General features: G+C 42.6%; 1 protein-coding gene across 6 annotated transcripts; it reads right to left on the minus strand.

Annotated features, from left to right (window-relative positions):
• Positions 1-8,831: 8,831 nt before the first annotated feature.
• Positions 8,832-12,797, minus strand: LOC101912571 (U6 snRNA-associated Sm-like protein LSm5). Of its 6 annotated transcripts, none has more exons than XM_055800355.1 (5): positions 12,713-12,797; positions 11,924-12,019; positions 11,681-11,708; positions 10,958-11,030; positions 8,832-9,144 (listed from the first exon to the last, which is right to left on the minus strand). In XM_055800355.1, the coding sequence occupies exons 2-5, from the start codon at positions 11,976-11,978 to the stop codon at positions 9,112-9,114; spliced, it is 189 nt and encodes a 62-aa protein (XP_055656330.1). In that variant the 5' UTR covers positions 11,979-12,019; positions 12,713-12,797; the 3' UTR covers positions 8,832-9,111. The 6 variants fall into 6 exon arrangements, with proteins under 6 accessions (XP_055656330.1, XP_055656328.1, XP_055656327.1 ...); XM_055800353.1 differs by lacking the exon at positions 12,713-12,797 and adding an exon at positions 12,446-12,661 and having other exon boundaries at positions 8,832-9,681; XM_055800352.1 differs by lacking the exon at positions 12,713-12,797 and adding an exon at positions 12,446-12,649.
• Between the last annotated feature and the right edge of the window lie 275 nt (positions 12,798-13,072).

Below are 13,072 nucleotides of genomic sequence, written 5' to 3' on the forward strand. Positions count from 1 at the left end.
AAGTAACTCCTTAAAAATGCCAGTAAATATGGACTGACATTGCAAGGCTAACTAGGCTGTCTTTTTTGCATTACATGGCACTAACGATTTCATATTAGACTTCCAAATTTCATACTACTGGCACAGTCCCAGTTTTTATATCCATGCAAGGGTTTGGATTAGACCTGAATATTGGTACAAGAAAGTGGTCTTTCTACTAGGTTCAGTCCAATTCACTTAGCAATGTTCCCAGTTACTTAAACTGGGAGGGATTAATTTCATTTAACATCAAATTCATTCCTTGTAAAAACATACGTAGGCCAAAAGAGTGTAAAGGACATGTATAAAAGACACAGTATGGCAATGTGGGAAATGATGAGCAATGTTAAACCCCCCTTTTCTCTAACATTATCATTTCCTTAAGCAAGCAAAACACCCTTTCAAAATGAAAAAAAAAAAAAACCCAAACACCCAAGGACTCTTTCTTCTTCTGGTATGTTTGAGAGCTGTTCTGTAAAAAGCAACATGTATCTTAGGATTTTATGAGATTTTAGTTATTTGGGAACATAATTCAATTAATCAAGTGCTGAGTTTTCTGCCTTAGTTTTCATGGGGCTTCACACTGATGTTTCTAAGCTGAGTGTTATTGCTGAGAAGCTTTTTGGGCATGGTGAGAATAGTTCCTTTAAAATACTATGGCAATGTTATTGCAATTGTACTATCATGGCTGCCCTTCAAGAAGCCAAAAATAATGGAGAGCTGTGTTTAGATGTGGCTTTTCTTTACACCTGGGCAGCCTGTTGAAGCCAGGAGGTAAGCAGGGCTCCTGACCTAAGAGGAAGGGTTACTTCACACTCGCTAACCCTCTCCTCAATCCAAATGTTCTTGGTCATCTCCCATTTGTGGTTAATGTCACGACCTACTGCAGCAGAGAGGCACGCAGCCCCGTGGCCGTAGGGCATGGGCAACCTATAGCATGAGCATGATGGGCGAGCCCCCTGCCCCAGTTAACTGTGCCCCAGAGGGCACGACAATGCCTTGTTCAGCAAGGCCAGGCTGGCACCCCAGGGTGGGCGTTCAGGCCCCCAGGCGGCAGGAGGGGTATGTGGTGCTGACAGGAGCTGGGACAGGGGCTTCTGATCCCCACAGCAGTCTTTTTCTCATTTCAAAAGTTTGTCACTGTTGCATGCAATAGTTGATTCGCATAGTATTATTCAGTCCTCAAAAACAAGTTGGCTGTGGAAACAGAGGAACTAAAAGAGATTGGCACAGTTACGTGCCTTTAAGTAGAGTAAAACAACTGGCCCTGCTCCCTTTCTAGTTTCTCAGCTGGCTTTGTGACCTCTAGTCGGTGCTGGCAAAGGTACTCAACCAGACATGGCCCTGTGAGGCTGCCCTTCCAAAAAGGAATAGCAGACTGGAATTACTAAATTATTATCTGTTAATAATATTATAATATTGTTATATGTTATATATAATATGTATAATACAATAAGTAATACTAAAGCAGAGAGATATTTTTCAAAAAAATAAATGTTGTCATGATCCATTTTTGTAACCATATCACTACCATTTATGGTTATAAGGAGCGATGGAGGGCCTGGAACAGGAAATCCAAGCTATTTGCAATTAGCCAGGCTGAGCTTCAAGTGGTTTTGTATCTCACAGTGTAATTTTATCTTGAGCAGAATCTTTCATTCTTATTTCCTTTTTATGTTGGAGACGTGTTTGTTGAAATCATATGTCAATATTTCTTACATAAGCACAGTCAAACCAAAGGTCGATAGTACCCTGTCCTATACTGTTGCCAGAAGTAGATGGCTAAGGAAAAATATGCATCATAGCTTTAACATCTGCCCAGCATGTAGCCATACTTGGCTCATTGTGAGCTGATTGTGGAATTTCTGTGTCTGTGTATTTCCAGTCTGTGAGTACCCAAAGTCCTTTGGAACCTGTGTTAGCTGTTGGCTTCCATACCATGCGTTGGCAAGAGTCATAGAATCATAGAACCATTTAGGTGGAAAAAGACCTTTAAGATCACCAAGCCCAACCCTTAACCCAGCTCTGCCAAGGCCACCGCTAAACCCTGTCCCCAAGCGCCACATCTACGCGTCTCTGAAATGCCCCCAGTGCGGGTGCCCCCTCCCCAGGCAGCCTGTGCCGGTGCCTGACCACCCTTCCAGGGAAGAAATGTCCCCTCACCCCCACCCTAACCCTGCCCTGGTGCAGCTCAAGGCCGTTCCCTCTGCTCCTGTCGCTCCTTCCCTGGGAGCAGATACTACCAAGGCCCAGGCAGACCCCCCCAGCCTGGCCTCCATCCGCTGAGCAGGTCACCTTGCCACAGGAGAGCAGGCTGGCCATGCAGGACCTGCCTTCCACGACCCCACGCTGGCTGGGCCTGATCCCCCGGCTGCCCCGCACGTGTCGTGTGGTGGCACTCGGGGTGAGCTGCTCCGGAACCTTCCCCGGCACCCAGGTCAGGCTGACAGGGCTGGAGCTCCCCGGATCCTCCTTCCACCCTTCCTGTGGGTGGGCAACGCGGCTGCTGACCCCCCGTCAGCCGGGACCTCCCCGGGGTCCAGGGCTGCTGAGAAATGGTGGAGAGTGGCTCGGCGAGCTCCTCCGCCAGCTCCCTCGGGACCCTGGGTGGATCCCACCTGGCCCCACAGACCTGTGCGTGTCCAAGGGAAGCAGCAGGTCACGGACTGCTTCCTCCTGGACCATGGGGACTTCATTCTGCTCCTCGTCCCTGTCCTCCCACTCAGGGAGCCGGGCACCCTGGAGGTAACTGGAGTTGCTACTAAAGACGGAGGCAAAGGCAGCATTAAGCACCTCAGCCTTTTTGGCAATGTGCCCCCCACCCCAGCATCATATAAAGGATGGAGATTATCCTTGGCCCTCCTTTTGTTTCTAATGGATTTGTAGAAACATTTTTGTTACCTTTTACAGCAGTGACCAGCCTGAGTCCTAGCTGGGCTTTCGCCTCTAATCTCCCTGCATAACCTCACAACATCCTGATAGTCCTCCTGAGTTGCCTGCCCCTTCTTCCAGAGGTGGTAAACACTCCTTTTTTTCCTAAGATAGAAAGAAGGAGATCCAAAGCTTCAAACTGCCACAACTTGGTAGATGATAGCATAAGGAGGTTGGATTTTTGAAGAAGTGGCTCAGAAGAGGCATCAGAAAAATCTGATTTCCTGAACACCTACACCATGCACTGTGCAGCATAGTTTCCTTTATACTGCTTTCTTCAGTGTTGCTGAAACGTTTCTCTGTTACTAGGCCTATGCAGCTATTCTCTGATGCAGAGAAGCATGTCTCATGGGCTAGAGTGCAACCTGTCTAGAAAGGTGGTTTCAGCCAGCTCTTGAATAACAGCTCATATCAAAATCCTGGACTCAAAAGCTCCCTTATGCTGGAGCTAAACACCCAGATTTTATTTTTATGTTCAGGACAAGCCTAAAAGCAGCACAGATTTAGCTCTTTACTTTACATCAACACTTCTGACAGTGTTACTAGAGTGCTTTCTGCTTGGTTCGGGGTGTTTTGGGGACTAGCTTGCACATAAAACTTGCAACTTCCTAATGAATTCCTGACAGAATTTTAATGCCTTCGGTTTATAACACTGGTAGCTTAAAAAGTCTTTTCCCAATTACAATTAATAGATTTGAATTTGATCTTAAACAAAGTATTATGATTATAAATTTTCAAATCTCTTCATGGAGCTGTTTAATCAGCTGGCTACTAGCATTCTTAACAAGCTGAAAATGCACACCTGGAGGTAAGTCATTAAAATCTTTTTTAAAAAAGGAAAGCACACAATTGAGAAAAGAAAAATTAGTACCTAATTATATTAAATTAACCCAAACAACCTTTCCTGTTCTGCAGCTAATCAGACTCCCCTCACAGATTCTTTAATATCTTAGTGTAAGAACGGTCAACCATTTGAAAGTGCAATATATTATTTTAAAGGGAAAACTGTGGGTCTCTGGAAATTATATTATATTCCTAAGAAGAAGGTAAGACTGTCTAGCTTTAAAAGGACAGCGTATGTTTCAGAAATGAAAAGCCATTTCTATTTTTTCTAATTATTGCATACATTTTGTGCATTAAGAAAGTTACTTGTAGGGAACAGAGACAGTGGGTTGTTTTGACATTGATAATGTGCAGCTGTGGCCTTGCTTTGGCCATGTGTAGCTGTGATCCTGCAGCAAAGAGGTAAATAACTTTGAGGGAGTACGAGAAGAAACCTGGATGAGACAGAAGCAAAGGAGGAATGTGATCTCACCTCTAGAAGATAAGGAAACAGCGTGAACAGCAGAAGAGTCACCTATAGTGAACAGCGGCTGGGCACGTGGACAGTAGAGTTTGACCAATAATAAATCTTTTAGCAACGTGTGTACAAAGTATAAACTTATGAGAGCTTTAACTAACTAACAATAAAAGCCTTTGCTTCACAATCCTTGCAAAGTCCGTGCCTTGTATGCCACAGTTACTGTCAATAGTATGTTTTAAACAATATGAAGAAATGCCTAAAAATTTCCTGTATGGATTAAAAAAACCTCTCTCTGTGTGATCAGATTTAAATATAGCATCTTATAAAAGGAAATAAATCCATTGACAAGAACAGTTCAAAAAAAATGACAAGACAACAAAAACAATTCAAGATTTTAGACACTCGATACTCAGGATTTCTAGAACTTAAGGCAGAAAATGACCATCCTTAAAAAACTAAAATGTTCTTTTTCATGGGAGGAAAGGATATTTTTTTCAGAGTCACGTTATTGGTGAGAAATGTGAACTGTCATTTCAGATAGCAACAATATTCATAAAGTTTTTAAATTATATTTTGGCTTGTCCTTTTAAGAGTAAATATTACATCTGCTAGGACGATATCATGTGCTATAGCACACTAGCAATTTTTGAGTTTTTACACAATAAGAAGCCACAGATTTTCAGCAAGTTGTTTTTATGGGGTCACATGTCTGAAAAGTATCAGCATTCTTTTATTGTCTTCAATTTGAAAGAACTGAAAAGCTTAGATCTTGGAGAACTGCGTTTACTGAAAATACAGGGGTTTATTTTTTAATATATATGAACTGCAAAATTACAAGCAGCATCCATTTCTTTCATGCAATCTGATGTAGATCATTAAGGGTTCAATTTCTAAATAGTTATCGCAGCTATGTATTCCTCCCACAGTTCAGATACTTAAACATGAACGTCCACATAAAACTGTCTTCGCAATTTTGAGGTTAGAAAAATGTCAACCCAGCTATGCGCACTTTCTATTCTGCCCCTTTTTGGTTTTATAGGCGGTTTTGCCTCATTTTGTCAGTTTACATAGTGCAGCAGACATTTGGAAATACTTGTGATTCTTTTTAACAAGTAGCTATTGTACAATGCAGGAGATTATCCTGTTGGTAAGGTAATACTGGCCTAAAACGCAGAAAGCATTCTGCTCTGATTCAGTCTCCTCTGGTCTGGGTTGGAATTCTATTTGAGAGGAATATAGTTTGGATCAGGATACTCCTCTGTCTTTGCCAGAAGTTACTGAAGTGCTTAATTTCAGGCAATGTAGTTATGCCCTATGTTTTACATTTGATAGTTTTGGTGAGCATCCTCTCCTTTTACAACAAACTTATTAACTTGGTTAATTCAAGTTACTCCACTAAGAATGCCTTCAAGAGTCAAATGCCATGTCAAACAAGCTTTATTACAGACAACTGCCACACGCGGAAGGACTGGTAGCTGCTGCATTTTATAACAGCTTGTATCCGTGGCAACCACTGGTGTGGAAGAAAAATGCCAGATTCACCTGAGTAACTATGGAGACTGAAACAATGTTTATGGGTAACTGGATAATCTAACCTACCTACATGCCATAAGAAATACTTGATATTTAACACCTAGAGACACTAGCTTGAAATTAATTGTTTGGAATGAGTTACGCCTTACCATTATAAAACGTGAAGGAAAAAGCCACATAACAATACATACGCTAAAGACAAACGAGCTCTCTCTTCCTTCCTGCTGACCCTCAGGTAGAGTACTGATCCTGTTGTTCCACATGGGTACCACTGGCAGCAGAGCACCTGTGCATTCCTGCACAACGGCTTCCATTGCCAGCCCGCTGCACCAAATGCACACACACTCCTGCACCTCCCTGCACAGACTGGCATCGCACAAACACCAGAGCAAATGTTTCCCAGGAGCATCCCTCTGAAGGAATAAAATACCCTTACACTGTGCAGATATTCTTTTGTCAATATCTGTTTTAGATGTCAGTCAGGGAATTACTGAATTCTGATCTGGCCTTGAAATAAACAATTTATTCTCCCATGTCATTCAAGAAACAAGTTTCTGAAGGACTAAGAGTAGTCAAATCACATAAAGTACTTTCAAAATGAAAAATGGTATCTGTTGCTCTTTCGAGTGAGATGCTCAGAAAAATGGGGGAAGACAGCCTAAAAGAAGAAATCTGAAAATCCTCCAATCTGTCTGGTCCCGACTGCTCTCTACAGTTGCAGCAGAAAACTGCAACTGGCTCCGGCTGTACTCAGAGAACTGCTATAGGAAGCGAGTCTAAGTTTAAGTTCCATTAAAGAAAAAGACATTTAACTTAGTTTTTACAGGCTACTTTTATCTAGGAACAACAATACATCCTTTGAGAATCAACTGGCATGGAGGAGAGCTAAAAGCTGGTGTGGGAGGCTCGATCCTTTCTTTCTTCACCTTAAATTCTCATGCTGCGTCTTTTGTGTGGATCTGGAATCCTTACTGCCAAGCCTGGTGGGCGAACATGGCAGGGACAAAGCAGAGAGACTCAAGTTGCTGCGGTGAGATAATGAAACTTGCAGCTGAAAGTTAATACGCATAAAACTGTCTTTGCATCATGATGGTCAGCTACTGCATCCCAGTGGAAAGCATAAAGGCAATAATTAAAATATTTTAAATAAAAATATAATAAACTTCAGAAACTTCAAAATACCTAAAAGGGTATATTCATGCTAGCTTACTGCCCCAGGCTCACCCCAGGATGTTGGAAAACAGCCACAGAAGCTGGGAAGCAGACACAGGACTTGCATTGCTCTTATGGTGGACCTTTGTAGCGTGAGCACACCACAATTTTGCTGTTGTTTCCATGTAAAACAGTTACACTGCCATGGATCTACTGCCCATACTTAATAGGATAATGTATAAATAGAAAGAGGAGATGCAATATGTCTGCCAAGAATTTTTACACAATGATTGCTTTTGGTAACATATAATTCTGATTTTTCATTCAATAGATATAACAAGCAAAATTAAATCAAAGCATCAGAGGAAGGCCTGTGATTTACTCAAATTACTTGTGAAAAGAGCAGTTTGGCTCTTGCTAGACAGGTGCCAAAAACCATAACAGTGCCATTAAGTACTGTGGTAACAAAAATGTTCTGGGCAGGGCATGAGTGGCATTTTGGACAGCACTTTGAGGAAGCAGAGAAGCAGCTACTTGTACATATTGTTATCAGCTATTAATAATATACCACTTCTGAAAGAGAAATATTCATTGCCATGGCAATACACGTATGGCAATTTTCAAAAACACCCCACAAGCAAAGAAGGTCACTAAGGACTGGCAACTGCCATCTATGTGCCTTTAAAAATACACTTTTCCAAGATAAATTAGTATGATACAGCACATATAGCAATTGTGAGAGTAGCTTTTCACTTTTGAAAGTATCTTGTCAGTGTGCCTTTATTTTGCTTCTATCACAGCTCATGATGAGACAGGAAAACAGGAGGAGAAAATTGCCTCAAAGGTGGACAGTCAAAAGGTAACTAAAAGTGAAGATCAGGGACAGAAGAAAACAGAGAGGACGCTGCTTGCTATTATAAGCAAATTATAAGAGCTCTTGTAAGAACCCCCTTACTCAACTTTTCTTTATTCTTCTGGTGATGGGAAGGCAAAACATTTCCTGTCCCTGTGAACCCATTCTGTACCCTGCTTGTCCCTACAGTAACAGCGGGCACCTGTGATTCTTCTCCAAAGACATTTACACATACAAATCAGTTGAGTAGTGCTATTATGAAAGCATAAGGTGCAGTGAACAGGATTTAGATTCAATTATGTTTTTGTCCATCATGAAAAAATAAAAAAGGAAATTCTTTACTTTATATAAATTCTCCTAAAGTAGTAGTTGCCCCCACTATCTGTCAGCTTTTTCTATCACGGGAGAACAGATGCAGCCAAAAGAACAGTTACTCCAAAATGACTACTCCCAACTACACAAGCAGGCATGGGCAGCACAGCTCCACTTCGTGGTGAAAGAGGAGCCACCGCTGACAAGAATGACAAGTTTTAACACCAGCCTTTCCCCACCCCCGCCCTTTTTTTTTTTTTTTTTTTTGGGTTGGTTTTAAACTTCCCCCGTCCCCCCGAACATGAACCAGATCTGGTCTGTCCATCCTCACTTGCCAAATATCATGAAAGTACCTTTACTGTAAGAAAGTATATCTACCAAGCAAAAGAAGTCCCGAAGACCTGAACGGCAAAGCCTGCAGAACCAAAGCTGCTAAGCATCAGATGCATCCACTTTGAAGAGCTTTCAGCATTCTCTAGCACTCTAACACGTGGATTCTGGTGACACAGCCAGAGGCCATGTTTAAACAAACGATCCAGTTTAGTATCTGCTTCTACTCCAAACAATAACAATCTCTTGGCTCAGGACTTGTGTTTTACATAGACAAACAAATGCAACAGATGTAGAAAAACTGAAGACTGACAGCAACTGAAATCTAACAATTGGCTTTTTGTTCCATCAGCCAGTTACAAAACTATCCAACTTGCACACATACATACTAGAACACAATAACAAAAATAAAGCCTTTTATTCAGAACAGATTAGTGCATCTTTACAAGAAAGTAAAGAGCACAACTTAAGCATTATCATTATCAATGCACCTTTCCAGAAGAAATCCTTGTGTTTTATCAAATCTCAACTGCAAGAATGTGTAAACAAAAAAAAACCCCAACCCAACCAACAAACCACCCACACCAAAACCCACCCACACCCATACCCCAAAAGCTCTATTTAGATTATATATATATATAAAAAAATCCATGTCTTCATAGATAACAACTGTATCAATTCATACTTCAGGCCCTTCTCCTCCAGGAACCAGCTATAAAAGAATAAGACAATTTTGTGAGTGCCATAGATCCGAGTTCTACAAACCTGTATATAACAGTTATCACTTTACAGCATTCTAGCAGATGAAGACTTCATGGTAGACCACAAACACGTTTTTTAGATTCAGTATTATCTTCCTCTCCCAACAGAGGAAGTTTGTTACTGCCAGAGAAGCCCATGCCAAAAAGAATCTCCAAAATACAAAGAATGTTTAATAAAAAACATAAGGAGATCCTAGATAACACACATTTTGGTTTTTGTCTTTTGTTCTGAACTTTAAGGAGATGATTCTGTCTAGAAACATTCTATGTTCAGACCAGTTAATTTTTAAAAAGACAAAGAATATACTTCCTTTCATGAAGAATTTCTCCAATAGTGACATTCTGGGGAAGAAGCTGCAATACTGGGAAGTTGGTTCCCTCTTTTCAACTTCTATTGCTGAACAGAGCTCAAAAAATAACAAAGAGCTTGAACCCTTCCACAGGCAGTGTGGATTAAGTCAGCATTTTCGCATGAAGAAAGTAAAGAACTAAACAATAGAAAAAGAAATAAAAAAGGAAAAACATGAAGGGGGGGGAAGAAGAGGATAATAATTCCTTTTACTTTTTATATATTCCTTTTAATATATTTATATATTCTTTTTTTAATCATTTCTTTTCATATATTCTTAATAATTAGCTGAGCACTTCTAAAGACAAAGAGCTTCACTGCTTTTCGGACTGAAGCAAGAAAGAGTCTAAAGCATAGCCTTCCTGATGTGGAAAGATACGTCTCCAAATGAGACACAGGTTTAATACATAAACATATCTACGTTCTGCTGAAAATCTGCACTCTAACTATTGGCAGCTTCTGCTTTGAGGGCAGTATACCACCAGCTTAACTGGACAGTTGTAATTCTACCAGAATACGCACTATTCTTCAGGGATGCAGAAGGATAAGCAAACTGGAAAAAGGCTTTGAAATTAAGCCAAGACAGCACTTGCTCAGAAACACAGTAAGGACATGCAAGGTATGTGAAACTGCAAAATGGAGATTATTCTTCATTCATACAGAGCCAACTTAAGACTCAAGTCAGTCTTCCCCTTCCCACAAAATTAGGAATGCCCCTATGCAGGAAGTCCAGATGTTGTAGACACTTATGCAGACAACAAAGAACTACTGTGGGTATGATTCTGCAGTATTTAGGAAACTGCAGAGCTCAGCAGCTGCGGAATTACAATATTTAATTACTGTTTCAGTTGTGATCTACATACACCAGCACATGATAAACTAAAAATCATAATACTTCTAATTTGGTGTAATCCAACAGACCTCCAGTATTATTTTCAGAGCACACTAAGGTACAGCTCTCTGGGCATCACATAATTGCTGCATGACTTGGTGAGTCTGGAAGCATCCAAACTGCTGCAAACACATTTATACGTAAGATAACGGATGAAACATAGATGTACCCCACCTACGTATTTAGTGCAGGCAAACACTCAGAAGTTAAAAGCCACTGAATGAACCACCTACAATGCGCACAACAAGATCACCTATGCCCTTGCACACCTGAAGACCAGAAACGTATTCACCCAAACAAAAATCAGGGCCATGCTCTTTTCATGTTTACAGCAACATGTACCAAGTAAGGCAGCAAGATCACTTTTCCAGCACTTTCATACACACCCATACCCTGGAAGCCACTGGGAAACAGCTTAACAGAACTGCCTGGGAAGCTAAGCCTGAAGTAGTCGAACTCAATTACTAGTCAATTTACAGTACAGAAGATAAATGCATGCAGCTTTTTAACAACGATGACTTACCATTGTTATGTTATTTCCATTTAGCAAAATCTGGTCTAGCTTTGTGATTCGTCTGCCCTCAGGTGTAATCTCACTGAAACAGCATTAGAAAAACTATGTAAGAACACATAACCAGGGACAATGACTACAGTTTTGATTACAGAACTGACATAAATCTCTGCGTCAAGATGACACTCGTTGGAACTCACAAATACATTAGCCACACCGCAGCATAATCTTGCTAAATTGACCAGCTGGGTCAAGAAAGCTAGCAGGCAACTAAAAAGATACATTGTAATTTTCTGCTCAGTACATAAAGCTACAGATTTAGCCTCTAATCTTGGCAATTTCTGGCATACCACCTATAGTCAAAATAGGTTTCAAATAGCAACATGGCATAACAAAGTAATAAATACTGATCCCCAAGTCTGCTGGCTTTTTAAGTATTTGCCTAGGCCTTAAGGAGATGTAAAAGCAAACAAACTACTGGAAAGTTCAACATACAAACCGTGTAGAATTAAGGCTACAAATTAGGAGCCTGATTACAAGTATAAATCATGCAACAGCTACTCTATGACACGGCTGGCTGGAACAGATCACTTGCTGTAGTTCAACTCCATGGTATAAACTATTCAGCTGGGAAGTATTCGAAAAAGTACAAAACCACTTCGCTTACAAATTTTACACAGTATTTTTCCTCAGGAAACCAAGCACTAAATAACAAGAGGCAGAAATTATACTTACAATTCCGTAACGTCTTCTAACACCATATCTGAAAATCCACTTTCAAGGAAAGTGAGGCCCATAAAGTTAAAAATCAAAATATTTAAAGTTATTTTCATTTTATACTGAACTGTGATTTTATCCGGAAAATAAACAGATACAATTAAACCGTACAAAAAGGTTTTATCCAGTGAACTCAAACCTCTCACAGGCAACAAATGAATTAACAGCCCACAGCGGCCTCACATCTCCCTCAAAGGATACTGACAAAGTCATCAAATCCCAGGAGCGTTCCAACAATTTCTTTATCGCTCTTCATCACAATGTGAATGCGCGAACCTATGCACTTATCCACAAGCTCTGAAAATAAAAACAAACAAACTGAAAGGTACAAGAGATTATTTCAGAGAACGTGTACTTTTTAGAACAACCCCCCCGACATTGTGATGGTACAAAAGTAATTGCCACGGGCGCTAGTAAAAAAACCCCAAAAAACAGAGAGGGAAAAAAACCACCCAAACCCAAGAAAAATATATTTTAAGAGGGTTTCATTGCACACTTGACTGCTGCTCGTTGGCGATGACGGTTCTGAGGCGATCAGGCCCACCGGCGCAGGCACGGGCCCCTGCGGTGCGAGCGGCGGGGCCCAGGCCAGCCCCCCCGAGCCGAGCCGCCACAGCCCGGCCAGCCCCGCTCCGCCCGCCGCCAGCCGCCTCACCCCACCGCGCCCGCAGCCGGGCTCCCCCTGCCCGCCCGCCGGGAGAGCGCGGCGGCCGCGCCGGTTACCGAGCGGCAGCAGCTGGGAGGGGTTGGTGCTCGCGGGGGCCGCCATGTTGCGCCCAGGCCTGACCAGTCGCTGCCGCCGCGCGCAGGTGCGAGGGCCCGGCAGCCCCCCGAGCCGATCGCAGAGCCATCGCTCCGCGGCCCGCGCTGCCCCGCAAGTGCCGGGAGGGAGGTGGAGGCGCGACAGCCCTGTCGCCTCCGAGTCGTGCGCGTTCGGTGCGTCCCCGTAGAGTTTGAGAAGAAAAGCCCCGTTCCCCTGCCCGCTCTTACAGCCGGCAGCGCCGCCTTGCTTACAGCGGCCCCTCGGGCGCTCCCCAGCCCTCAGGCCCCAGCGGGGAGGGCTGGTGGCGCCATGTCGGGTGGCGGGGAGGGCCCGACCGGAGCCGCCCGGCGGTGCCCACCCCGCGGTGCCGGGCGCTGGGAGGCCGGGCGGCCGCAGGCACGGCTCCCGAGCGCGGGGCCTCATTGTCCTGTGGTACCTGCTTGTGTGCTGTCTCTTGCTGTCCCTCATTTGCACCAGTCTTTTTTTTTTTTTTTTTTTTTTTTTTTTTCCCATACAAAAGACTAAGACTGGTGAAAAGACCATCTAAAAATATGACTTTGCTTTTGAGGGCTGATTATTTTAGTGAA

Source organism: Falco peregrinus, chromosome 3 (genome assembly GCF_023634155.1).
Source record: "Falco peregrinus isolate bFalPer1 chromosome 3, bFalPer1.pri, whole genome shotgun sequence".
NCBI lineage: Eukaryota > Metazoa > Chordata > Aves > Falconiformes > Falconidae > Falco > Falco peregrinus.

Coding starts and splice junctions, on each gene's coding strand:
- LOC101912571 (XM_055800352.1), bottom strand. CDS start 12,491: ATGGCGGCCCCCGCGAGCACCAACCCCTCCCAGCTGCTGCCGCTCG. Junction 12,020..12,445: donor CTCCCAGCTGCTGCCGCTCG/GTAACCGGCGCG, acceptor TTTTATTTTCAG/AGCTTGTGGATAAGTGCATA. Junction 9,145..10,957: donor ATGGAAATAACATAACAATG/GTAAGTCATCGT, acceptor ATTCTTTTATAG/CTGGTTCCTGGAGGAGAAGG.